Raw genomic sequence first — 27725 nt, forward strand, 5'->3', positions numbered from 1 at the left:
CTGCTAGCTAGGAAATGCTGGAAAGTTAATGAATTTAAGCAGGGAAGGTGGTTTTTCTTTGTGCTTGCTTGCTCCTGGCCTGGGTAGGGACTGATTTAATTAAAGGAATGTAGTATCCTTTCCAAAAAGTCCCCCAAGCCAATCAAAACCTTTGAATTTTTTTCCGCCCAGTCTTTCTGATCCTTCCCAAAGCATATTTATCGTGCTGTGAGGGAGAACTTTGGAAAGGAAAAAGTAGAACATGTTTTGCCAGGGAGCATCAGTTTCTGCTGGCCCTAGCACTGCTCTTCCCCTGTTCTGTCCAACCAAAGGCCATCTCCATTAGCACAGCTTGCTCAAGCATCCTCCCTCCTCATTCTGAGAGCTGCCCCAGCCCCTTCCAAACATATAATTATAGGCATGAAAAAAATAAATTTGTTCTTATTCAGCACCTGATAAAACGGTGACTCAGGCATTTTCATTTTCCATTGGAAATGCAAGTTCTCGCGCATTCGGAGTGCTCACCAGCACTCAGCCTGAATCTTAAAGGGAACCCTGTCTGCCCCCTGGAAGGGCAAAATGGTTACAAATGCAAAATGCCTGGTGGAGGCTCTCACAAGTAACTTCATTTGGCCACATGGTGTGAAGCAAAGCAAGGTCACTTGGCTGTCTCTGCATTTACCCTGCAGTGTAGTTATCCCAGCAAAACCCCAACCTACACCCAGCAGTGGGCTGTGGAGACCTGGCCAGGCTGGCAGCCTGGAGCTTTCTGGCCACTGGGGCTGCATGATCAGCCTGGCATTTGAGACAAATGGTGGAGCAAAGGCACCTGATCAGGTTTAGGATGGCCTTTGTGAAAAGGGTGACGACACTCTGTTCCTAAAATAAACATGTTTCTGTGCTGTGTCAGGAGATCGCTCATACAAAGCCTGGAAGGAAGCAAGATACTTGCTGAAAGGCATAAATCTTTCTAACCACCTTCAGTGGTTATTTTTAAGCTCAGGGCATGCAGTGCTATGAATCCCATGCCATTAGGGCTGGAAAAATGTTAGCCAGGAAGATGGGTGCTCTGGAGCATGAGAGCCCTCTTCCTCCTGCCCACATGACCTCTGCCTTGCAAAGAAAACCCCTGGGCTGTGACAGGACTGAGAGGATAATGGGCAGCAGCTATGCCCCACCTCTGTCAGGTTGTGTGAGGGAGGGTTTCAAAGTCCTCCTGGTAAGCTGGGTAGATGCAGCATGTTGTTTGGTTTTAGTTTAAAGTGAATTAATTAAATGGTGTTTTATTGTATTCTTCCAGAGCAGCCAGAGTTGTAGGATAAATATTTATGCAAAACAGCTGCTGAGTTAAGAAAAGAGACATCAGAAGTACAGACATATGTTTTTGCCTTTGCTTCTACCCAAAGGTCCCTGAGGACTTGATTCAATGATTTCTATGGGTCCCTTCAATTCAAAATACTCTACAATTCTATGACTTTGTTGGAATTAATTATTTCTTACACCCCTTCTGGATATGAGGCTTTTTTTATTTTCATATAATTCAGAAAACAAGTGCACTGATGAGGTAAAAAAGAAGTCCACAAGTGCTTCTCCTTTATTTTGTGGCAAATCTATGCCCAAACCCACCATGGCCTGGCAGCTCTTCACAGGAGTGTACTGAACCAAACCCAAATTAGTGTCTAGTCCCTCTTTCTCCAAGCATTTACACTTGCATCAATTGCTAATGTACTCAGGAAACAGGACCCCTCATGGGAAGGGCTGTAACATCTCTGAACATGAGCCAAAATCCTTTAATCATAAAGAGATAATCCGCTAAATAATTTGAGCCCAGCAGTCTGCAGGGCATGGGGGATGCTATCTGGCTTTGCTCCCAAAGATTCAAAAAGTTCTTTAGAAACTGCTGCCCTAGCGTGTCATGCAGTGGGGAGAGCTGGGAGAAGACAACATTTTGATTTGGGTTTGGTTTTCCCCATGACAACATAACTTCCTAAATAAAAATAAAAGACCAGCATCTTGCATCTTGGTCTGTTGGAGAAAAAGTGACATTTCTTCTGAAAAAAAAAGGATCTTTCCATGGGGTACTTTTTACATCCATTTCTCCTCTGTCAAAATATGGGTGCATTTTTACTGATGGAAAAAATCTTTCCCTAGTTGTTTGAGGATGTAGGAGCAGTAGTGCTTTACAAATTGCACTCTATCAGGAAATGAATGGCAAGTGAGTGTGTATGTATTTGTTCATGTGTTCCCACTCCCTGTAGTGCCTGGGGTGAGCTCTCTGGCTGTGTCATAAACCTGGTAACTTTAGCAGAAAGGCCTCCCCAGCTTGGGCAGGGCTGGGATATGTTTGGAAAGACAGGAGCGCAGGATATCTGTTGCGTGGTCCAGTCCTTTGAGCAGCACACAGAAAGGAGAGGTTTGTCAGTGCCCCAGGAACAGGATGCCAGACCTGCACTTCTTGGCAGCTGTCTGGAGTCCTTTGGACCACTGACAATGGGAGAAGAGATAGAGACCTGGGATGGTGCTGTGGTGGGCTAGGAATCCCTTGACCCTGAGTGGTCCCATTAGGAGAACAGGGCATGTTTGTTGCCTGGGAGCCTTGGTCCTTCCTGGTTACAAGAGAGACTCTGCTGTTGCCCAGTCAGTCGTGGTGGTTGCACCTCTCTCTGTTTAAGTTTTGTTGCATTATGCTGCTCTGGATGATCATAGGTCAGCAATGACAGCCTCCTTGGAGTCTCAGACACTCAGACCTGACTAATTCCTCACACTGCAGAGCTTGGAGCTCCAGCTTAGGGCTCTGTCCCTCCTCTTTGTCCTCCTCAGGTGAATCACCTTTGTGAGTAACATCTCACAATGATGCTGCCTCTTGGAGTATGCATTAGCAATCACTGGACTGGTACCTCTCCCCGCCTTTGTAGTAGTAGTAGTCTTCTTTTTTCTTTCCTTTAGGATTTTTGTAGTGAATTGGGGGATTTGCAGAGCAGAGGTTTGCATATTTTCTTTAATCCACCTAGGTCCAGCAGCAGTAACAGTGTTGGTATGTTTGTCACATAAGCACATACCCAGAGCAGCCAGGGTATAAATGATTCTGCAGTTCAAGCATTTTGATTTTTTTTCCTGCTATTTTTGTCATTCAAAATAAATAGATCATACTTAGATGTGCCTGCCAAAAGTTGAAATATACCTTCAGTTAAGTTCAGTAACATTCCATCTCAACCCATACTCCAGGAGACTTTCCAGGTAAACTTATATCCCTTAAGAAGCACCAGGATTATTCCTGTCTTGGACTATAGTTAGTATTCTTCCAGTTAATGTGATCATCCCTAGAATAGAAAAATTTTGAGCGCCCAGCTATTTTCAGCCAAGCCCCTGACGTGCCCAGCTTCTACCACTTGAAGGGAATGTCAGATATTTTCACATGACAGAAAAGCGTGGCCAAATTTTGTTCTAAAAAATATTCTTTACTTTGGGGTTACTGTTTCTTTACTGGATTTCAATTTCTATTTATTCTTGAAACTTGCAAGAGATACATATCCAAATCTGCTAGACAGTTTTACAAACTACAGACTAGTTTAGATGCATGTGTGTACCTTTTCCTTTAATAACTCTCAGCAAGCTTGAAAGTTAGTGATACACACTGACAGATACACCTGGAGGCATACACGGCTTTAAAATATCAGCCCGTGTTTTCCATCTTTTATTTGCTTTTTGGTTTTTGTTTGTACTGTAATATTCATGGAGTGAAACAAAATGAGGAACTGAAAAGAGCATTTTAATGTAATTTTGTGGTACCTGTTAAAGTGCTTTGTGTGTTTATCAGAATGAATCACTTGTGCAAAATTCTGTGCTTTTTTTGCTTATTCCTGACACTGTGAAATATCTACATATCAATGTAGGGAATGAAAGTACATAAAACCTGGGGAGCAGAGATGCAGGTAGGGAGTATTTGTGGTGAATTCCTGTGATGATCAGGAAAAAGAGGCCCATGAAGCCAGTTTTGAAGAATGTCCCGTGACAGCCAGACTGAACTCGAATGTGTCCTGGTATATTTCCATAACGAAACAGAAAATCCTGCAGCGAGGCAGTCGATCAAACACTGCCGACAGCTCGCTCAGCCCATGCAGGAGCAGCCTCCTCCCCTCCTGCCTGCAAACGGGGTCTGAGCAGGGTGGGAGTAGCCATGGCATTAAAACATTCCTTGCAGTATGTCACAGTGCTACCTGAGCTCACCAGCCCGACCTGCAGCCACGCACAACACAAACAAAATCTGTGTCCAGAAGATGTGTGCCAGGCAGAACATGTGTTCCGTTTCTCTCTGCTCTCCAGAATAGTCACTGCGCTTTTCTCCTCTGTAGTTTGCAGTTCTGCATCACCTGCAAGTCACTGGTGTTGTCTGAAGGCTGGAAACTTAAAAAGAAACACACCATTCACCTTCTGACTGCTGTCTGTGCTGTGTCTGCCAGCACCATGCAGATCCCTTGTGGGCATTAAGGCCAATGCCACCCACATCATTACCCAGCTGGGAGGCAGCTGCTGGCAGGGACAGCCACTTTCTGCGGAAGTAGGGAAAGACTGAGGCTTCTCAGTGTGCACAGATGCTTTCCATGAACATATGCTTAATTAAGAGGCAAACTCACCACCTGCTCTGCAGCGTGGGTATCCAGGCTCCTTTCAGGCAGGTATTTGCTTTGCTGTGTGCTTATGCTTTTACAGAGGTCTGGAAGTGCTTTTGGTAGTGTTTGTGCAGCTGTGCCTGAAACCCCAGGCGTCAGGTGCTGTTAGCATGCAGAGCTGCCTGCTTCATTAAGGTAATTGTGCCCAAGGCCTTTCCTTCCTTATACTGGTTTAATGAGGAGCCACAGCATCCCCTTGATGCTTCCTGTGGCTGCAGGGAGCTGCACGTGGGTGGGAACTGGAGTGGGTTTGCCCTCTGCCCCTACAGCCTCTGGTGCTGCTGCCATCACCTACCAAGCCCAGCACTGGGCAGGAAATGCGAGCTCCTAAGGGCAGATTTTGCTGCTTAAGTTAGTATCTGTTTTAAAGATGCAAAGAAATTCGCTGCTCCTGTTTGAATACTTGCCTCTAGCTAGAATGCTGCACAGGTTTGGAACCCCTCATCAGCTCTCCCCTAAGCCTCGGACTCTCAGTCTGCGGCCAAATCCCCGGCAGAGCTGGCAGCGCTGCAGCAGCCCAGGCAGGATAAATGGGCCATGCACTCTGCTGCGTTGGTGGCAGGGACAGATTAACCCTCTTTTGCAGAACCAGTGCAATGATGGCAGCTGGTGGGTGGCTGAGTGTCCCCTCTCCCTGCAGTGCCCTGAAAATGGGCACGTGGCTCAGGGACCTCCAAATATCTGTGCTGAAACAGAAGTCACTTAATATATCTGCCAAGCTTGGCCTGCTTTCTTTCTTTGGACTGTTCTCTCGGTACCCATCTCAGAAATGCCTTTTCCACAGGTAAATGCATTTTCTGTGCCCAGTTTGTGATGCATATGACATCTTCAGGGAAGACAAACATTTCTCCTGCAGCATTTTCAGGTATCTGGGTCCCAAGAGGAGATAATGCGCAGGGATTTCAATCTGCAGCCACAGAATCTCTACCAAGAAGCACATGCAGAAATGCAAAATGCACATCTGTGCTCCAGTCATGGAGCCATGTTCTTGTGCCCAGCAGGTCTCTAACCTTTTCATTCATTAAAGATGAATCAGGTTGAGGACAATTAATTATTCACTAGAAACCATTTGGAATTTTCACTGGCTGCACGAAGGTGCCTGTGGGACTGCAGGAAAACAACCATGGCAGTAAGACAGGTGCTTGCTCCATGCTGGAACTCTGGGTCAGAGCCCCTCAGGAGCCTGTCAGACTGGCAGCTCCTGCCAGGCCAAGTACCCCACTCCCCAAGGGGTGACAGCCCTGGGGGGAGCTGGAGGACTGTGCCAGCCTGCCATGAGCTCGCAGAGGACACGAGCACAGAGCATGAACCTCCAGGGACCCCCAGAGCCTGCCTGGGTTGCTGCAGTGTTGCAAAAAGGGAAGCTGTCCTGGACCTATGTTTTTCCAGCTGTGCAGACACACAGATGAACCAGGGGTTTATTGCTCTGCAGGACACGTTTTTCCCTGCTGTGAGACAGAAACCATCAGCTCAGGTATTGTAAGTGAGAGGAGGAGCGGGAAGCCCACAGCCAGCTTGTATTCAAGATGTGATAAAGATACCACTGTGGTTCCTACCTGAATGAGTCCTAGGAAGGCTGGTTTGAGTTGTGCCTACAGTCCTGTCACCTGCTGAGGTGACATTGGCCCATGGGGCCATGCCCAGCTGCAGGCTGGGTGCTGGAGCTGTCACCAGTCCCTGGTAAGAGTGCAGGAGCTCACGGCACTGGGCTGCCAGCACCAGACACAGTAGCAGCAGGAGAAGTGTGAGTGGGGCTTGGCTTGCTGCTGGCAGCCCCTCTGTAAGCCCATAGTGATTACCCAGAATTCAAAATGAGTAGGAGCAGCATTTGCACCTCTTGCTTTTGGTGGGGCATCATGTGCCTGAGCCAGGGTCCAGCTCCAGCAAAAAGTGGCTGCGTCTCATCCTGTTCACATTGCTGTAACAGGTATTGGCTGGGAGTGCTTTGTACCGAGAAAATGGGAAGAATCTTCTAAAATGCAACTATCCCATAGAAACCTTTTTCTTCTCCTAGCACAAAGTAACAAGGTAGAGCACTATTAGTGCTCTTTTTGAGTCTTTTTTCCCCAAATGGAGTTAATCTTATACCTGTGCTTTGCCCAGGGCTGTGCTGCAGACACAAAGGAGGCTGTTCTGGCTGTTACGAAACCTTGTTCAAAACAAAATCTATTGGAACAATTGCTAAGAGGAGAGCTTGGTGTTGGCCCACCGAGACTTTGCAGCATCCTGTGTGTACTTATTATTTGCTATGATCAATGACACTGCAAAGGCTGTTTCCCAGGGTAGGAAATGCCTGATTGTATAAACAGGCTATACTGGGAAGGAAAATAGTACCCAGGAGAGAAAGCAGTGATGCATTAAAAGTAATGGGCTCTATCAGTATGATTTTGTTGGGTAAGGTAACCTCAAAGATTTATTTAAATAGGGCAGAGATATGAGTGACTGCTACATTCTCACTTTGTAATGCATTTGCCAGTCAGAGAGCAGATAGCAGTAAAGGCATTGCTTTTTACAACACAAGTTCATTTAAACTGAGGCTCTGCAGTACTTGTTCTGTGGTGAGCTAAAGCAATACCCAACACCTTTCTCTGAGTAGGAGAAGTGGGTATTCAGACAGGAATAGCTGCATTTGTGCATTTTTTTCTGTTCATTTTCTGCAAGTTTTTAAGATCATCTGAAGAACAAATGCTGAATAGATTTCCTGAGGGGGGGAAGAAAAGAACAACTTAAAAGATTTGCACCTGTGATCTATTCTCAGTTCTTGCTGTGGGGTCTGGATGTGGGACCAAGGGAGCCATGGAAATTTCCTCTTCCGTGGCGAGCCAGTACAGCAAAACCCATTTTATTCCATTAAAATGCTTGACATTAATGCTGCGGTGGAAAGCTGTATGCAACCTCTTTCCTACGTTAATTTCCTGTTTTATAGGAGAAATTACAAATGTTGGGCTTGCATGACTGGCAGAGCAGAACTGCTCAAGGCAACACAAACAAATAGCTATGAATAACAGATCTAGCAGTAGACAAATGAACACAACTTGCAGACAAATGAACAAGCAGTACAGCTAAGGCCAAGCTAGTTAGCTAATGTTTTTCTTTGTAATCTGTGCACCTACATTACCCTGCAGGTGGTAATAAGCAGAGCTGGTGTGTAAGTACATCTGTGTGATCAGTGTCCCTTACAGCCTGGCAGTATATCCAGAGAGGCTCCCCAGATTTTGCTGGATGTATATTCAGGCAGCTTAAGTGCAGAACCTAAGCTTCCCCTCTCTCATCTTCGTACAGGATGGCTGTGCTAAAACAGATGGGAAAGGGGCAAAACCTGCCCCCCTTGTAAATTTTGTGTGTGAAAAAACTGCAGGTCCAGGTTTAGGCAGCTGCCTCCTGCTTCTGGGTGAGTTCTGGACTGCAGTGACCAGGACCAGGCAGGAGGGGAATGAAGAGTGTAAGGGATGGAAAGAAGCACTGAACCCATTTGTTCTCTCTCATTGCCTGTAGACCAAGGCCAAGGAGTTTAATGATGTCCACTCCAAGGTTCTGGTCAGGTTCTGACTTGGCTGCCTCTGACTTCTCGAAAGTCCCACCTCCTTTGCAGTGCTGTCCCCTGGCCAGTGTGGCAGGCACACTGCAGGGTGCTGCTCTGTGCTGTTATACTGGTGATTGTTCTGCCCTGTTGCTGGTTGTGTTTTCAGCAGGGAGTGAAGGTGATCTTAAGGTGCACTCAGATTTTTGAGATCTGTAAGGCAGAGCGAGATCTGTGGAAGCAAGCGTGCATTTCCAGTGTCAGCTATAGACCTTTACATTTATCAGCAAGCAATTCTAGCACTTGGATTTGCTAGGTACAGAGAACAAAGGGGAAAGGCAGTTTAATTTAGCACTGGGAGAACGATATATCTGGGGGTTTGTGCAGTGCCAAAAAGTTTGGAGGGAAGAGATTTGTCTCAGTCCAAAAACTCCAACAGAAAAAAGTACACTCTGTTTTTAACTTGTTAAAAGGACTTAAAGCTTTGTGAATAAAAGAACAGGCAGGCATTTGACTTGCAGAGAAATAAATTTTCTTTCTTTTCAGTTCTTCCAATTTTTTTTTAAACTAACACTGTAAAATGTCACAAATTTAACTAACTGGTCAAACCACATACAGTTTGGTTTTTTTTTTTAATGTGGACTCGGTGAAACAGATAATTCCATTGACCTGTCACCTGCAGCACTGGGTACCTGAGCTCCTGTTGCAGAGCTGCCACGAGTGCCAAGGCTTGGGGCATGAAGGGGAAAGCCCTGCTAAAGAACAAGGCAGAGCGTGTCGCGGCGAGCGTGTCGCGGCGAGCGTGTCGCGGCGAGCGTGTCGCGGCGAGCGTGTCGCGGCGAGCGTGTCGCGGCGAGCGTGTCGCGGCGAGCGTGTCGCGGCGAGCGTGTCGCGGCGAGCGTGTCGCGGCGAGCGTGTCGCGGCGAGCGTGTCGCGGCGAGCGTGTCGCGGCGAGCGTGTCGCGGCGAGCGTGTCGCGGCGAGCGTGTCGCGGCGAGCGTGTCGCGGCGAGCGTGTCGCTGAGCACCAGGTGGCAGTGCTGCCGCGGGGACGCGGGGCGCCGGCACTGTCCTGCTCTGCCAAACCCCGCCGCTCCCTCCTCTCTGCGCGCTGAGCATCCCTCTGCTTTCACCCCTTTCTAGGCCACGCTGTTTTTCCGAGCGCGAGCCGAAATGTTGTATTTCCAATTTCCGCGGAGCAGCCAGCCTCACCCTTGAGCCCGAGCTTGTCCCTGTTTTGTCGCACGGACGCGCCGGTGGCTGCGGGTCTGCGGGCAGCGGGTGGGAGCTGCTCCGGCCCCCTGCCTCTAATCGCTGGTGTTCAGAGAGCATCTCGGGCTGCCAGCAGCTCCATTTCCCCCCAGCTGAGCCTCCAGCAAGTCCCGGACCCTGGTACAGTGTCCTGGGGCAGCTTTGGTGCGTGCGGGAGCCGCAGCTCCCGGCCCTGGCGGCAGCGGGGGATGCCCGGCTCAGTGCAAGGGGAGCGCTCCCGCTGCGCCTCGGGAGAGGCTGCTGTGTGCACTAGTCCTGATTTATTAATACAGGCCTTTCAGGTCCTTGAAAAAAAAAAAAAATCGTCTGTGTTTAGAGTTTACTTTTTGCTTTTTTATTTATTTTCTTTTGCCTGTCTTTTCCTTCCCCGCCTCCCTTTTTCACCCTTTCTCTTTCTTCCCCCTTATTCTTTCTCCCTTATTTCTTCCCCTTCCCCCCATATTTCTTTTTCTTCCTTTTTTTCCTTATTTTTCCTTCCTTTCCCTCTTTTTTCACGTTCTTCCCCTATTCTCCCTTTTTTCCTTCCTTTTTTCCTTCCTTTTTTCCTTCCTTTTTTTCCTTCCTTTTTTTCCTTCCTTTTTTTTCCTTCCTTTTTTTCCTTCCTTTTTCCCTTCCTTTTTTCCCTTCCTTTTTTCCTTCCTTTTTTTCCTTCCTTTTTTCCTTCCTTTTTTTCCTTCCTTTTTTTCCTTCCTTTTTTTCCTTCCTTTTTTCCTTCCTTTTTTTCCTTCCTTTTTTTCCTTCCTTTTTTTCCTTCCTTTTTTTCCTTCCTTTTTTCCTTCCTTTTTTTCCTTCCTTTTTTTCCTTCCTTTTTTTCCTTCCTTTTTTCCCTTCCTTTTTTCCCTTCCTTTTTTTCCTTCCCTTTTTTCCTTCCCTTTTCTTTGCTTCTCTGTCTCTTTTCTCTCTTTCTTCCTTTTTTCTTCCCTTTTCCTCTTCTTTGTTTCTCCCTTTTCTTCTTCCTTTTCATTCCTTCCGTTTATACATTTTCCTTTCCGCCTTTACCTTCCTTTAATTATCTTTCTGTTTCTTTGTTTTTTCCCGCTGCCTTTCCGCCGGTCCGGGGCCGGTCCCGCGGTGGGCGCAGCTCCGGCACCGCTAGGGGGCGCTGCCGCTCCGCAGCCGCGGGGCCGTGAGGGGAGCGCCGCCATGGGGCTCGTGTTTGTAGCCGTGAGGGGAGCGCCGCCATGGGGCTCGTGTTTGTAGCCGTGAGGGGAGCGCCGCCATGGGGCTCGTGTTTGTAGCCGTGAGGGGAGCGCCGCCATGGGGCTCGTGTTTGTAGCCGTGAGGGGAGCGCCGCCGTGGGGCTCGTGTTTGTAGCCGTGAGGGGAGCGCCGCCGTGGGGCTCGTGTTTGTAACCGTGAGGGGAGCGCCGCCATGGGGCTCGTGTTTGTAGCCGTGAGGGGAGCGCCGCCATGGGGCTCGTGTTTGTAGCCGTGAGGGGAGCGCCGCCATGGGGCTCGTGTTTGCTGCTGGGGATCGGGGCCTTCGCGGCCAGCCCCCGCAGGCCCTGAACTTGACGGAAATAAAGCGAGGCAGAGCGTTGCTTTAGGAAGTCGTAGTTTAAGATAAGAGTCGGTAGCGGTGTGCTTCTCATGTAAACTCAGGGGTGCACACCCAGTCTGGACTGATTTGAGTAGGCAGTGAATTTTATCCTAATTTTCTTAAATCCTAACACCTCTGGGTTTGGTTGAGAACCTCCAGCATCAAGCAAAGAGTGCACGTTCCTCTGTAGGGTATCACTAACTGTGGCTCAGTGTAGATGGTCAACCCCAGGGGGACAGCATTGTCACTTGATGAAAAGAAACTCAAACGTTTTTTTTTTTTTTTCCCTCTCATTTCATTGGTGATTCTTGTGTTGTTGCTCAGTTTCAGCAGCAGTTCTGGTGTGATCTGGTCACCTTGCTCTCCCTTTCCAGCTCCCATACTTGGCTGCTGTCCCCTGGTTTGTGTCAGGCTGGGATCCTTGTGCCCTGGGGTTGTTCACCTTCAGTGTAACAGGGATTAACTGAGTCCCTTTCCATCTCAGTTGAAAAAACCTTATCCAAACTATTTCACGTACAAAACAAAAAAATAAATAGGCTTGCTCTAATCCACAGGCCCTTGGAAACAAAACTGGGAAGGCTTTGGCCTTGGTGCAGCAGTGACTAGGATGCCCTCAAACAAAAACCAGTGTTGGATTTAAAGGCCAAATGAAGCATTTTCCCAATTTTAGAGATGCCCCCCTTCCCCAAAAATAAATTAATAGCCTGAGGAACTTTACTTCCTTCCAAGTCTTTATCTAATTGCATTTCCAATTTTTTCCATGAGAGATATATTCCAAGATAGTTTGTAATTCTCCCCACCCCCTAAAGACAGGGGAAAGTTTACAACCTTCTGAGATTTCCAGAAGACTAACCACTCAAGGGTTAAAGAATGCAGGAAAGAAACAAGATTAATTTAAAGTAAAATAAAATAGTTCTGTGACCCCATTATTGATTTCCATTTAAAAAAAAATTCATTGTAGGAAAAAAACACAACTTGGTGCAATACTGTATTTTACTATTTTTCACTCTCCTCACATATTTTAAAGAAACCTGGACATTTTCTGAAACTGTGTGTGCTGAGAGCTGTAATCCTATAACCCTGTGAGGCGCAGTCACTCTAGTTCTGCTGCCGTCATTGGATTCCTCACTTATTTATGCAGGATGGAAAAGGATCTGAGTGGGAAACACCTTTGTGAAGCCCTGGTGTTTCCCCAGAGCAGGATGGAGGCTGCAGGACTAAGCCCTGTTTTATACACTTTAAGGTCAGGGCTTCCCTGATGCCTGTGAGTCTCTTACCAGTGAAAATGGTTTTGTTAGTGCAGCCCTGGGGACGTGTGGGCTTGGGTGGGATAATTGGGTCCCCACTGCTTGCCTGATGACACCTCCATCTCCCCTGCCTCTGGGCTGCTGAGCTCGTGGTTCTGGGGGCTGAAGGACTGTGGGTCTGAAAAATAAAGCCCTGGTGAAGCAAGGTGACAACCTTGTCATTTATTGCAGTGCAAATCCAGGAATCCTGTAAACACACTGGAAGAGCTGGTGAGGGGGCGGGAGGGGCTGGGCGGCCAAGGCTGCTCTGCAGCATCTGTGCCAAGCCCTTTCCCTCACAGAGGGGAGCGAGGTCTGGTGGGGTCTCTGCTCCAGGTGCGGAGAAGTTGAGCTGCAAGCAGAGGGGACACTGTCAGAGGTGTCAGCTGAGGAGCGTCGGTCCCTCCCGAAGGAGGAGCCCTTCCTGACAGCTCCATCTGTGCGAGCACGGGGAAAGCCGGGGCCCCTCCATCAGCACCTCTTGCCTGCCTTGCATGAAAAATCCCACCCTACAATCCATCTGCCCCCCGAAGAAGTGTCTTTGCAAGCATTGAAAAGCAGTGTCATCGCCTTGATGTCAGGGATGGAGGAACCGGCAGCGCGGGGAGGAGGGTGCACCCCTGTGGTCGCTCTGTGGTCACTCTGTGGTCTGGCGGCAGTAAAAGGGACTTTCTGGTCAGTGGTCAGGCTGGTGCTTTCTCTTGGCATTGAGGGTGATCTGCAGTGTTTGTGTCTCAAATTCTTCAGTGCTGTGCTTGTGAATCAAGCAGAAAGACTGCTTTAAAAGCAGGCAGTCTAGTTTTAGAGCTGGCATAATCATAATTCCTATGCCACTAGGAGTGGGGGGGGGAGGAGCAGATAAAAATCAGAAAATTAGAATTTATTACAATAAAAGCCAAAGTGCTGGAAGCCAAAACTGTCATTGTAATGTGAACTCTTTTTTGATAGTGTCCTATTACATCGCATAAGAGGTTGAACACGCGTATGAATATCTTGGTTGGTAATTATCTGATTTGTGATATGTAGCTAATGTGAATTTGTTGTTCTGTACATTATGCAGCAGCAATTCATTTCTGAACAACATTAACTGGCACTATAGCAGTTCAGTGCAGAAATTACAGGCATAAACATATGTTTCACTTAGGGTGAGTAGTAGCTAAGTCAAGACACCAGCAATCTTGGTCAGGGGAGATGTGGGGTGAAGAGCTGAGGGTGCATCTTTTCCTAACTCACCCTGGCAACAGAATCCGCCTCTCCCAGATGATGCTGGGCATCCTCAAATTATGCAGCAAGCACAAAGGACCTGTGCAGACACATGTGGGTACCAGCTGGCCAGGAGATCCCACACGTGGGAGCTGACATCTTCTGTTCTGGAATGAGTTTGTGGAGAGTGGTGTCTCTGCAGGCTGCACTAATCAATAGCAAAGATCTGCAGGAGTGGTTTTCAAATTAGATAAGCTTTGGAGCTGATGTCTGAATGATGGTAACAATATAAACACTTAACTGAGTGCACTGCTGTCACTGCATCCCTAACAACTCTTAGATAAGACCATTTCTATTTTATGGGATCCTATTTGCTTTCACTTTATTTAATGACACCACTAAATAAAAACACTCAATAATTGTTGTTGCTTACTTCAATTCATCAATTAAATGTGCAAGGCTACTAGTATAGATATATTTTAAGATAGATTAATTAACAAAGGTTAAATAAAACACCTTACTGAATGCACATCAAATGTCTCCCCATTCTGAGAGTATTAAGAAGATTTTTTGAAAGACCAGAATATTGGTGCTACAGATGAGAGAAAGAGTCTCTTGGCTCACATTATTCCAGGCTTTGTCACATAATTTTTTCACAAATGTGCACAAAAAGCCTCTTTGGAACAGAAGGAACAGAATGAGAACAGCAATGTGCCCACTGGTCCTGTTGGAAGTGTCTTACTCCTCTGATCGCTAGAAACCATGTCTAATTTCTAGTCAAAATTTATTCTTGGCCAGTTTCTACCTGTTTCCTCTTGTGCTAGCATTGTCCTTCAGCTTATCTGTCCTTTGACTGCTGTTATTTATGCCCTGTTTACATTTCTTTCTGCCTGGGCAATGAAGATCTATGAAACATGTCCATTCTGCTTTAGTTTGTAGTCAGTTTCACTTCTTAATTGCTCTAGTGCCAGGGTTTCAGACAACACAAGGGAGCATCCTTTGTTTTAAGAAGAAAAGCTTTCACTGAAGCTGCACAATGTTGTGGGCATATTTCCTGTTTGACTGAGAGTTTATGAATTCTCTATATTTTTTCAATTTTTAGTTCCCCCGTAAAATTGGAAAGCTGGGTCAAATTTAAGCTGACAGAGTCCGTGTCAAATGATTAAATAGATAAAAAAAAGAAAGAAGGCTTTTCAGACCCTGCATTGTCCCAGGAGTCAAGGGAAAAAAGTGAGAGAATTGCAATGAGTGCTGGAGCTATCCATGTGCAAATAAGAAGGCTGGGAGTGGCATGTAGCCTTTTCTAGAAAAAATGCCTGGTGTCTACCTCCTTAATGCCAACTGGTTTTTTTCAAGAGGAACTTCACAGGAGTGAGTCTGGCATGTCTAACTGGGGTGAGAACTGGTGCCTGCTGTACAGGGATCTCTTGTACACCCCACACAGAGCATTGGGAGTGTAAGGAGCTTATGGGGAGATCCCTGGAGCATCAGTGAGATCTGGAAGTTTGTTTCATTAATGTAGATTTTGATAATCCCAGCCCACGTTTTTTTAGCTCAAGGCAGCTAAGACTTGCTGATGAATAAGCAAGGACCTCAAAGCTGTTGAAGGTAATGAAGTGTCTATGAATTATGCTCTTTTACAAGGACATGTTTGAGTTGCATATGCTCCTTTTACTGCTACTGTCTTCAAGCTTCTTTACCTGCATCTTCAATGAGGAGACAGACACTGCCCTGGTAGATCTACACACTTAATTTCCTAAGTGCCCGACTTTGTCAGTGCAGACCTAAAAGTAGCTCTGAGTCACTTCCCTGGCAAATCAGTTTTTTCATCTGAGGGCACCTTCTTGCACCCCACATTTTACAGCATTTGAGGTGGGCTGAAGTGGGAATTAGAGGCACTAGAAGTATCTAGTTTAGTATCTGAATTCTAGAAGTATCTACTCTAATGGACTGAAGAAATAAAAGATTTGCCTCTTAACACTGAGAAGGGAACATGTATTATTGGCATTCTTTAGCAAACAAAAGGCTTCCCAAAGCCAAGCAAATGACTGACAAAGCTTGCATTGAGCTTCTGAAAACAAGTTAGGGGAGAGAGAGACCATCCTTGCAAACAGATCACAACTATCCTGTCCAAGCCACTGACAGGCAGCACAAGCCAACCCTCCTCCAGGCTGGACCTGCCCAGCATGTTTTGCTTCACTTCCTTTGTATGGAGAGGTTGCCTAGGAATACAAAGCCTCTGGAACTGAAACAGGGCCTCTGGGAGACAGAAACATCACTGGGGCCTAACTGCAGAAGAAGAGCTACATCAGGAGCTAGGCAGTTCCATGAAAATAATTTTGTGCCTCCTTTTCCCTGGTGCAGAAAATCTGAGCCTGTGAGAGTGTTAGGATTTCAGCCCCTTTGCTGTTCTGGCCCTCTTTCAAGACTGAAGGATGCTTTGTGGGCAGAAAATCCCAACACAGCTAATGTGCAGCTAAAGGATAGCTGGTCATCTCTCTATGGAGTGCTGAGGATCTCTGTTGCCATATTGCCACCTGTACCCAGCACAAAGCTATGTTCTCCTTAATTACTGACAAAAATGTCTCTTCAGATGCCTCCCAATAATTACTCAAGTACCCACTTAAGTGGCTTTTAATTCAGGCTCCTCACCCCTACACTTGTGCATTTTCCAATTGCCAAGCACAGCTAGTCACATGTATAATCTTCTGCCACAAGAAAATACTAATACTCTGCCCCTTGCTCACATAAGGTAGTATGAATGTGGTTTGTACTACCTTGCATGAGCTTCAGTGAACCCATAGCATCTCAGGATATGGTATTTCCAACAGGCTAGAGCAGGAGCATTCAATCATAATGAAAGATGAAAGCTCTAATTGTGAGTTTCCTGTATCTGATGACACTTAGCAGTTCTACAGCACCTCTTGTTGGACTACTGCTGGCTGCCTTGCCAGCTCCTCTCATTATCAGAGGCTGCCCCTTGACCCTGCTCTGGGGTAGGAGTGCCCATGGACTCCTTTAAAAGGTCTGGGGGCAGATGACAAGGATAAGCTGTAGACATCAGGCTGGGTGCCACAGGAGGCAGCTGATGCTGCCTATAGGGTGGTGGGAGGGCAGCATTTCTAACTTTCCAGCTACCTTTGTGGGAGTAGAAAGGGAAGCTCAGGGTATCCCATCCTCTCCATCCTCTAGGACCCAGCTGCATTGAGCAGGGAATGTTTTAGATCATGATTTTATGGGTAAGCAGGGTCTATTTGCTGTTGCTCCATGATTCGTAGAAGGCATTGCCCTCCCTGCTTAATTCCACTGTTTTACTGGGGAAATCTCCAGACACCAGGTCCAATCAGTGACCTGTTTGTAGCAGTCTCTAGCAGCCCTTTAGTGGAATGTTTTTTTTCTGTTTGTGATGGAGACCAAAGGGACACTAACTCCGTCCCTGAAGTAAGAAAAGAATGTGCATGTGAAGGGGGAGGGCAGGCAAGCATGGCCAAGAGGAGGAAAGAAGTCACACTGTACAGGAATTCCTTGTCCAAGATAGAAGCTGTAGAGGGGTCGAGAATAAAGGATGCAAGGAAAAGGGGTTGCCCATGTCCAAAAGCTGTTCTTGCAAAGTCCTAGAAGAGCCATAGAAAGTGGTTAGAACAGCTATTGCATCTTCTGCTTTAGGCACTTCGGGACTTCAGCAGTCTGAGAGCAGAAAAGGCAGGAACTGTAATACAGAGAGACACATGTGAGTGGTACAGGCTGGGAGGCTGTGGATGCATCCAGAAGGAGTAGCCAAATAGTCAGTAAAGGTGCTTTATTCTCTTGAAAAATGCCACTTTATCAAAACCAAGGAGAAAGGAAATAGTAATTTCAGAAGATTGTGTTGCATGGGGATTTCAGTGCCAAGTTTCCTGCCACTGCTCTGCCCTATTGCAAAAGCAGACTTGGTCTGGACAGTGATGAGACCACCACTTCTACCACATCAGTGGGCTTTCTTCCCGTCTGACAAAGTGAGCTCCAAAAGGTCTCATTTTCATTTCATGGGGGAAAGAAATATAACTTTGAATGCAAGATCTTCTGCAGAGTGGATTTCTGTTCATCTTAGCTCTTATACCGACTGATGCCCGGTGAGTGTCAGAAGCCAGGCAGAAGGGACCAGGTGTGATTATGAGTCTGTCTCCACCATAACTCAAGTCAGGACTGCACCGAACAAGCCCAGTTAGTCCTGTGTGGCAGGCATAGGGCAAGAAACTTGTAGCTAAAGTGAGATTTGGACTCGATGTTAGAAGTAGGCTTTCACAGCTGAGGGTGGTAGAGAGCCACATTTCTAAGAGAGCTGTGGGATTTACAGTGCTGCAGGTACCTGATCAGAGATCGGACCATCGGACCAGCCTTGTCAGGGATGATGAAGGTACTGCTGGCTCAGTACACAGGTGACTACTTCAGGGTCCCTTGTACCCTGTGCACTGTGATATCAGCTCATCTATTTTTGAAAGAGATTGGCCCTTAGGGTGAAATGATAGCAAATCCATCACAACTCTTGCCATGTTGTTCTCTTGATGAATTACCTTTGATATTAACAATAAACATGAGCCTTGCCTTGACTTACAGGCTCCAGATCTCACCCTGACTTTGCTGGATTGAGACAGTCCCTCCTTTCAAAAATGTTCTTACTGAGAGGTGAGAGATTTATGAGTCAGGACTAAGTTTTCTCTGTCATTTTTCTTGGATACTGAGGCTCTCAACCATTTGTCTTTTGTGGCCAGATTCTCAGCAACACCAAACTATCAGTGGCCATGGTATTAACATGCTAAGTACAAATGAGTACCAAGAGCATTTTCAAGAGCGGCCCCATGTAAGTCCCTGTAGATGTGCTATTACTGCAACCAAGAGGCCAAACTGCTCACGTCTTTCACCATATCTATATTCTTCATAGCCCTCAGACCATCTGTGTTCTGCCACTTCTGAAGTGTGGTAGCCAGACTTTGCGACTCATGATACTGGTGTTTGCTGCACTAGGTACAAATGTGTTCGTACAAACTTGGTACAAGTGAGCATTGCTCATTTTTCTCTCTATTGCTCCATCCATGCACTCATGGGCTTGGGCTCTCCTAGCTGCAGTTCTGTGCAGAAAGATCCTCTTAGCTCTATCTCTTTGATGGTTCCCACTTCCCAGAGTCACTGCTTTCTGAAAAAAGCTTTCACTGCTTTCTGGAAAAAAGTCACTGCTTTCTGGAAAAAAAATTGCCCAGTCTTGAAGTAATACAGACTGCGCAATTTATCCCCAGAGATTTGATCTGGCTATGTTAAAAGGAAACTTGTCTCTATCAACTCAGTTTCTGTGTCAGTTCAGTTTATTTTCACCAGACTTACTGTGATCTTTAATTACTACTGCATTAGTCTTTGTATCCTTGGCAAACTCAGATTTCCTTCCAGACCACTGATATCTTTATTGGTGTCTGGATTGCAGCAGCTCTGAGAGTCCAGGGAAAAAGGACATGGGATTTCATTTTGCTGGAGAGATAGAGGACTTGATTTATTGCTGGAGAGGGAAATAAATTACAATGCAAATAGCAAGAGGTGCCTGGAAGCGCTTGGAAGCCAGGGGTTTGTGGGGGAAGCAATGCATTCACCTGGATCCTTTTTACCCAGCACTTTAGGTCAGCAGGGGATGAGGGAGTCAAACCTTGTCCTGGCTTCATGACAGCTGTAATCTCACATTTACATTTAGTGTTGAATATGCCCTTGCAGTACGCAGGAGAAATAAGCAGGTTTTGTTAAGTAAGATGCAATCTGAATGCATGTAAATTCAGAGGCATCCTTAGGGCAGGATTAATGTCCCAGTACTCCTGGACTGCAGAGCTGGATGGGAGTGTGAGTACCAGGTCTTATCAGAGTTGCTGCTTTTCTTCCAAGCTGTCCAAACTGGAAGAATCCTTTGCTGAGTGGCAGAGCAATGGGCTGCCCCAGTGAAGCATTGCTCTGCTGACCCAGCAGGATTTGAGTTATGACCTAGCTCAGGCTGCAAATCCTGTGCTTGTGTATTTGGAGGCTGGATGAAGGGACGAGAGAAGTTTGGGGTTGGGGAACTTTCCATGGCCTCTTTAGGTCTGTTGGAATCCATTATGTGCAGATAGACAGATTTACAGGTCTGGAGGAAGTTTGGTATTTGTCTTGACAGATTCTGGCCCTTCCTCCCACTCTTGACCTATGCCAGTGCCACAAAGGTGCATGAAGGAGGTGGATGTCTTCAATCTCCAAGCCTTGACCTGCTGTGGAGCAGATGGTCCCACAGCCCTGCTGGAGGAGAATGATAGGGGTTTCACTCTCCCTCCCTCCTTTTTATCATTCTCAATCACATAATCGGGTTGGTTTGCCTCAGCCAAGATCTAATCAGGGAGGATCTCTTTGACTTTCAGCAAAGTCAGCTTGATGGAAATTTTAAATTGAAAGGCTTTTCCTGACACACTTGAAAATGGTTATGGTTGGAACTGATGTCTGGCTGCATGGTTACAACATAAGGAGTTTTACTTCCTCCCAGGGAGAGGGAAAAGTGTGGGCAGCCTCACAGACCTCATGAGCCCAGGGGTTTGGGGATCCTGGGCCTGAAGCTGTACTGTGAGGTTACACTCCCTTCTCTACCCAGACCACATCACCTTCATGCAGGTTACATTTAAATCCACTTACAACTGTGTTCAGTGCCCATTGGCCCTCAGTATCTCTGGAATTATTGAAACTGTAGGCCAAAATGGGCTACAGATTGTCATGAAATAGGATTTAAAAAGAAGAGTGTGGATGGCTGACCTTTCCTAGGGAGAAGAGTAAGAATTGTCTTGTTCCTGTAAGTGCCACTATCCTGAGGTGTGGGAACTGAGTCTCTGCTGTAGACAGAGGAGGGCTTGGTGTGTGTGTTCAGCCTCAGGCTCACAAGTGGGGTTGTTCGGTGGTGCCTATTCCACCCATTTCACTTCAAGCCTCTGCTCTGGATCAAAAGCAAAAGGGATGTGGTCTTTTTGCAAACACAAGCACACTGTGAATGCAGATGTAAGACCTGGAGTGAAATCTCAAGTCCACACTTTATTTCCTCTTCTGGGTTCTCATGGTTCTTTTCGCTTAAGGCTATTTAACAGGTAGCCATGGGTGAAAAACCCCGAAGGAAGTGGATGCAGGGAGTTGCTGGGTTTTGGGAGAATCCCAGTGAGGAAGAGGAGGTAGAGGGAGGAAGGAAGGAAGGCAGCTGTCTGTCCTGCCTTTAAAATTCTGCAGCTCTAGAACAGGCAAGAAGATAATTGAGTTTTCTTTCCAGATGTGTAGGTGGGTGTTTCTAAGCTTGGAGCAGCTGGTTGTGTGCAAATGGCTCAGCAAGGGTGGGCTCTTGTCTCTTGGCCTTTTACAAGGTGACCTGCAAGCAGAGTGTCCTTCCTTTTTCACTCCTTGATGGGAGATCCTTCAGCAAGGCCTCCTGCCTGCACTGCCCTTATGACTGAAGTGTTGTGTGGGAGCTGTCGCTGGGCAGGTGTTTGCAGGCTCTTTGTCTTGGACTCCTGCCACTCAGGAAGCCACAACCGAAGTGTATCGCTGCAAGGACAGCAGCTTTTCATGTCCTGATCCCGTTGGGAAAGGCAATGACAGAATGGTTGATGGACAGGACTATTGGACTGAGGTGATAAAAAGAGATTTGTGATGAGCGCACCTTGAACAAGCCCCAGGTCTGGCTCTGGCGTGTGGGACAGGCACTGACCTGTCTGCAGGGAGATCTCTCTTTATATGTAAGAGCAGTTTGAGATGCTCCCTGCTACTGCTCCTTTTCAGGCTGCATTTCAGGGAAATGATCCCAGCAGGTGCTTCCAGAACCCTGGAGACAAAAGTCTATTCATCCATACAGAAGGCTTCTTGAAGAAAAATGCTTCACAACGCTTTCATTTCTAGACAGCCACAGTTCCCTTCCATGAGGCAAAGCTTTCTTGTGTTGCCCTGCCTCCACCTCATATAGGTGACAAGTCAACAAGGAGAAATAAAAGCTCCTGCTAAGTAGAAAATCTTCTCTTTAAAAGGAAAAATATATGTGAATGTATAATATCCTAGTAGAATTATTTATTTTTCTAGGCTGCAGTTGATTTTGTTGTGTTAGTGCTGCTTTTGGCCTGCTTTTTGCAATAGTGGTTTCATTCTGTAGTCTGCCAACTGCATACCTGCCCCTCGTTTTAATACCTAGACAGGCCCAACTTTTTCCCAGGCTGGAGCTGATTGGAAAGACACCAGCTAAACTAATAAATACTTCTTGTGATGAGTTGCAAATTTTGTTTAATTGAATCTTTGAAGGTAAAAAGGGGAGCGAAGTGCCCATTAAATGAATTATTTCAATATAGCAATCAGGTGATGCAGGCTTTTCTGTGTTTATTAAAAGGCCAAGTCAGCTCTAAGCTCAGCTGTGCGAGAACAGCCCAGAAAGCCGGCCAGTTCTTGTACTCTGCTGCTGTTTTAGGGCCAGATCTCTCTCCCTGAATAGCATATTTTAAAGTGGCCATGTGAATTCTTATTAGGCATCCAAACATAGATACAAACTCATGCATTGTAAACAGAATTACCCTGCACAGAAACCGAGCAAAATGCAGTAAGGTCTTGTCTTTTCTTTATCAGGTTACCCAGGCATGTTTTTTTCAGTAAGTCCGCCCACGCAGAGAGACTGGGGAATGCCAAAGCTGCATGAATTTTAATTATGCTAGACATGCAACAAGGGGCTACCTTGTAAAGAATAAAGTTAATAAAACATGGATATGGGCTTAATTCTGCTTAATAAGCAGCTCTGACAATGCACATTTTAGATGTAATTTACACAGCGTGGAAATTTGGTACAATTCTTAAGAGGTGTCTGCATGCAGACTTTCAAACTCAACAGTGCCTTCCTATTGGAAGAGATCTGTTGCTATGCTGCTGTAAAATGGTGAATTAGGCCATTCATAATTATTGGCCAGAGATGGGCGTCTTTCTTTTTCCCATTCAACTACAGCAACATGCACACACATTTTAAAGCAGCATTAAATGTAAATCTCTTCCTTAATTTTCATGTATGCATTTTCAGTAGCTCTGCAGATAAAACAGCAAAAAACCTGCATATGTTTGTATCTGTAGTTAGCTCTGTGTGTACAGAATTAGTAAAGCAGAGATATGCCTAATAACTGAATATACAGAACACAGCCCATGGCTTTTGAAGGCTCTATGAAAAATAAACAGGATATTCTGTTAGCAACCCTGCGGGAATTATTGCACTTCACTAAGGAAAGATGCCAATAACCTCCGTTTTGACCTAGATAAATCATTCTGTTTAGGAAGGTAAGGGAATGCAACTCTAGATCTCTTCTCTGCTCAAGTCACCAAAGCCCTGAAATTCAGCCAGGCCTTCATTTTAAACTTCAGCACTAAGGACAGAAGGGTTTATTTATCAAGACAATAAAACCTCAAAAATGGCAGTGTCTTGAAATATTGATATTGGTCATGCAGAGGCTCCTGTATGTTTGGGGTGGGAGATATTTAGTGAGTACAGTGAGTCTGATCCTCCAACAGCCACGTGGAGTCTGAACCTCTGCCTTTTCTTCTGTGCCAGATGAGGTCTTTCTCCTGCAGAAGGAACACTGGCATATCTCTCCAATGTCATCGAAACAGTCTATCTTGGTAATTTTATGAATTGGTGCTACTCTTGCATTCCATTTTTCATTGAGTGCACTGTGCAGATTTGCAGACTGAGACTGAAGTGAGGAGGAAACTTGGAGAGAAGAGGCATGCAAGAAAAATTGCCATAATAACTATATAATATAAATATAATTTTAAGTATAAATATGTTTTAAAATTATCTTCCTTAAAGAAAAATGCCATATTGGCCCAGTTTCCTCAAACAGTTCAGTTTCCATTGGTAACAATGAGGAAGGCAGCCTGTGACTTTCACAGGGGCTAGTTGGTTTGTAACAGTGTAGGCTGCACAACCCTCAAAGAGGAATAGCTGATGCAGATGGAAATGGAAGATGTTTTGAGCTCTGTTTACCCAAATGGAAGTTGAAGGAGAGAACTTCCACTGTTAGAGATGAGAGCATATGGAGGCTTTTCTATTTCGCTTGGCAGCCCACCAAAGGTAACATTTCACTGGTGTGAATGACAGTGCAGGAGCATGATGAGGTTGGCCTTCCATTCTCCAGCTCAAGACCACTCTGGGCTTGCTTGGTATTTATAAAAGCTTGGGCTCTTCAGAAAGTTTGGTGAAGTTGGGGCATGATCTCACCTGCACAGAGCAGATGTGCATGTCAGTAATGTCACCAGGAGCTCATGGCACTGTGCCTGTGTTCACAACCAAGCCCTGTAGACTTCTTGGCCATCTATAGATAAAGGAAGACCTGCATGTTGGCAAATGCAACACTACATTCAGTTTCACAAGCTTTGATTTAATTTAATTCAGTCACTGCAGAAGCAGGATAGACCTGGGAGAAACCTTGCTTCTTAAGAGTTGCAGCAAGTCTCTTTTCGGATCACAAATCATCAGGAAAAGAAAGACTGTGACCGACTTTATCACTGATTAGGATCATTTTTAAGTGCAGAGCTGCTGCTCCGAGTTTACAGCTACACAACAAAACAAATTAGTTGCACGTCAAAATAACTGGAACTTATCTAATGTGGGGTGGACAAACCGGCATTTTTTTAATCAGAGACTTGAAGACTACAGGCAAAAAAAAGTATCTTTATATATAGATAGAAAACCTCTTACTTGAGAAGATATGAAGATATGCTCGCATCCTTTGAAGATGAAGCTTTGGATAATTCACTGGCAGTTCAGACAGTGATTCTCTGATTACAAACAGCTTTCTTTAGGCCATGCCTGTACCTTGTACTGCAATAATTCTTTGATGTCAAGTGAAATAATCCGATAGAGAAAATTAAAATATGAAGCATTTTAGCTACAGGAAAGGGAAGAAAAATCTTTATTGACTGGGATGATGAAATCTGCTCAAAAAAAAGTTGGCAGTAGTTAAAAAGAGATCAACAGCCTGGAGAACCTGATTCCACCTTGTTTTGGTATGCAGAGACTAAGAGTAAAAATCAGGAAGTATCTTTATGGACATAATTGGTGGTTGTTTCAGTTGTCTTTTCTCCCCAGTACATTAAAATAATTTAGATCTGAAATCTAGAGGTGAAGAATTTAGAAAATTTTTAGAATTTAGAAGTGAAGTAGGTAAAAAGATTATTTTGCTAAAGCTGGTAATTCCTAGGGCGTGTCACCAACTGGTTTAAAATGCTCTGGTCAGCTGGAAACATGCATCACCCGTACACCTTCAGGACTGGTTTAATCCCGTCCTCGCCGAAGTGTAGCAGTTTCCTCTCTTCCCAGCCGAGATCCCCTCTCCCTCCACCCCGACGCCTGTGCGCTCCCCCAGGTATCTTGCTCGTCACCTAACTAGCCTGGCAGCCACCATCGCTACCTGTTACTTGAACCTGAAATCTGGAGAGCGCCATCCTCGTGCAGCAGCACTTACTTCTCTGGATAACCAGAGATGTATCTCAACCTTCAATTTCGTTCGGTGCGGTTTTGTGGCCGGAGACAGACGCGAGCCAGCCCAGCTCCTGCCGATAGCGGTGTGTCGTGGGAGCGCGGTGGCCGGGGGCAGCCAGCAGTGCCCACTGCCCCTGGAGCCGCCCGCACGTTCCCCGGCCGAGGAACCGGCCCCCGGCAGAGCAGCCCTCGGGCTGCCGGGGTTCTCCCTTCTCTCTGTTTCCACGAAGAAGCAGGGAAAGCCACGGACACGCACGGCTACCGAGCAGTGGGCAGGGAGGCGGCCGGGGTGGGTGCACGAGTGCCAGGCGGCTCCGCCGGGAGGGCTGCGGTCCCGGGGAAGCCCGGCTGCCGGCGGGGGCGGCGGGTCTGCCCGGGCGGAGGGGCAGAGCCGCCGCGGAGCTGCAATTGCTTCGCTTTGCCTGCGCGATATTTCTCATCCAAACCTCGATCACGTAGGATTGCGTAGAAGAGGGCGAGCGGGAGCAGCTGCAATTCTCCCCGAGCCCGAAGCCTGGAGCCCGGCTCCTGCCCGGCCGCCGCGGGGCTGCGGGGCTCCCCGCCGCCTTGGCAACAGCCTGCGCAGCGTGGGCGTCCGGGGGGGCTTCCCCGGCCCCTCCCTCCCCTCTCCTCCCCCCTCCCGGGTCGGGCAGGAGGATGCAGGCGGGAAGCAGGCGCGGCTCGGCTCCTCCTCGCCCCGCCGCCGTCGGGCGGCACCGCGGAGCATCCTGAGCCCCGCACGGAGCAGCAGCAGCAGCAGTGGCAGCCGCACCCCCCCGCCCTTCTCCTCCTCCACCCTCCCCGCCTTGCATCGCTCCTCCCGCCGCCGTCCCTGCCGCGGCAGCCGGGCCCGGGGCCGCCCCGGTGCCGAGCGCTCGGCGGCCGCCCGGTCGGCCGGACGATGTGGGTTGCTGCCGTCGGGGAGAGCCGGTGCCGGGGCAGAGGCGGCGAGCAGGGCAGAAGAAGCTGCGCCAGCCATGGCGCTGTGAGCCCGGGGCGCCGAGCTGCGGCGATGTGAGCCCGCACTTGCGGCCGGCCGCTTCTTTTTTTTTTTTTTTTTTTTTTTTTTTTTTTCCAATTTAATTTTTCCCCTCTTCTTTTTAATTTGTTTGCTGGCCTGCTGCTTTTCCCCGTGGCTGCTTTTTCCTTCCCCTCCCGCCCTCTCTGAGAGCAGAGTGGGTAGGGGGGGAGAGGAGAAAGAGGAGGAGTGCGAACAGAAATGCAGCGCGGCTCTCCCTGAGCCCGGCCGCGGAGCCGCGTCCATGTGCGCGCCCTGCCGCGCAGCGCCTCGGAGCCACCGCGCCGGGGCCGGGGCTGCCCGCGGACCGAGGGGTCTCTGACTCATCCCACAGCCCCTCGCCGGAGGGAGGAAGCGCCGCCGCCTGCGCCCGCCGAGCGGAGCGGCACCGCACCGCAAGGACCCGCGGATCCTCCGCGTCCCCCTATTCTTTGGACACAGCGGACCTTCGCCAGCGGGGCGGTCGCTCTCGGATCTACGCGGCGCTGCCAGCCCGGCCGGGGGTCTCGCCGACGGCCGCCCGCGCCGGGATTTGCGCTCCCCGGGGACAGACCCATGGGCGGCGGGGTCCGGCGTCCAGCCATGGTTGTTAGCCCGGGCGCCCTGCTCCGCCTGGCCGGCTGAGCCCTCCCCGGCGCCGGGACTCGGGGCTGCAGCGCGTTCAGCGGGTCGTTCCCGTGCCCGGTCCCCGCGGGGCGCGGCGGCGGCTCGGCCCCAGCGCGCCCGGGCGGCGCACCCCGGAGCGGAGCGGCGCGGGGGGCCCATGAGCGGCGATGGCAGCGGCTATCGCCAGCTCGCTGATCCGGCAGAAGCGGCAAGCGAGGGAGTCCAACAGCGACCGGGTATCCGCCTCCAAGCGCCGCTCCAGCCCCAGCAAGGACGGGCGCTCCCTATGCGAGAGGCATGTGCTGGGGGTCTTCAGCAAAGTGCGCTTCTGCAGCGGCAGGAAAAGGCCGGTGAGGAGGAGACCGGGTGAGTACGGCGGGCCGGGGCCGTGGGAACCCGCTTCGCGGAGAGGGGCAGCCCCGGACCCGCCGGCTTCCACCTGCGGACGAGCTCTGCGCTCAACTTTGGCCTGGGTCCTGGCGGATCTTCTCCCCTGGTCTGATGGGATGGGTGGGCAGTGACCTGCTGCCAGCATCCCTTCACCGCTGTCTGAAGCGTGAGCACAGAGGGTCCTCTGGCAAGAGTGGCCCAGCGGTTTCATCTGTCCAAGCTTCACCAGAATTGTATTTTTCCACTTCCTTGTAGATAAGTTTTTAAAATTATCTCTCATTTTCCGCATGGAGACAAGGAAATCGATGAACTGAGGATCAATTAAAATTGTGGCCATTTGATAACTAAATCCATCAAGTGCTACTTCAAGAGCAGAGTTGTACAGGGAATTTCATTAGCTTAGAAAGCTTTCTCAACGGCAGCTGCACGACAGTTACACCTGATGTTGAGTTTGTGAGGACCTAGAAATGCTCTTTAGGGTTGTCCTTTTTTGTCTTCTTTCTTTTCTTTATTCTTTTATGCTTGTGTGTCCTCAGTCTTGGTTCCTTGCGAAGAACTTCTCCCTGGTGTACACCCTAGAGCTCACATTCCCACGACGAAGTCCCACCACCCACAGTTTCAGATCTGAGCGTTGCTTTGTGCTCTGAGCTGTCCTTGGTAGGCGTGAGAGCTCAGCACCTGGCAAGAACAGGCCCTCCGTAAATTCTGAGTGGAATTATGATT

At 47.9% G+C, this 27725-nt stretch overlaps 1 protein-coding gene across 3 annotated transcripts in view; it reads left to right on the plus strand.

The window, feature by feature from the left end:
* FGF12 (fibroblast growth factor 12) overlaps positions 1-27725 on the plus strand; it is a 218459-nt gene that overhangs the window by 94860 nt on the left and 95874 nt on the right. The window contains exon 1 of one of the 3 annotated variants that reach the window (XM_033068849.2): positions 26737-26978. The exons of the other annotated variants lie outside the window; for them this stretch is intronic. Coding sequence (XP_032924740.1) covers positions 26780-26978 — 199 coding nt within the window. The 5' untranslated portion in view covers positions 26737-26779. Of the gene's footprint in view, positions 1-26736; positions 26979-27725 lie in introns of those variants that run through there. 3 annotated transcript variants of the gene reach the window in all.

Source organism: Catharus ustulatus, chromosome 10, assembly GCF_009819885.2.
Source record: "Catharus ustulatus isolate bCatUst1 chromosome 10, bCatUst1.pri.v2, whole genome shotgun sequence".
NCBI classification, from domain to species: Eukaryota; Metazoa; Chordata; class Aves; order Passeriformes; family Turdidae; genus Catharus; species Catharus ustulatus.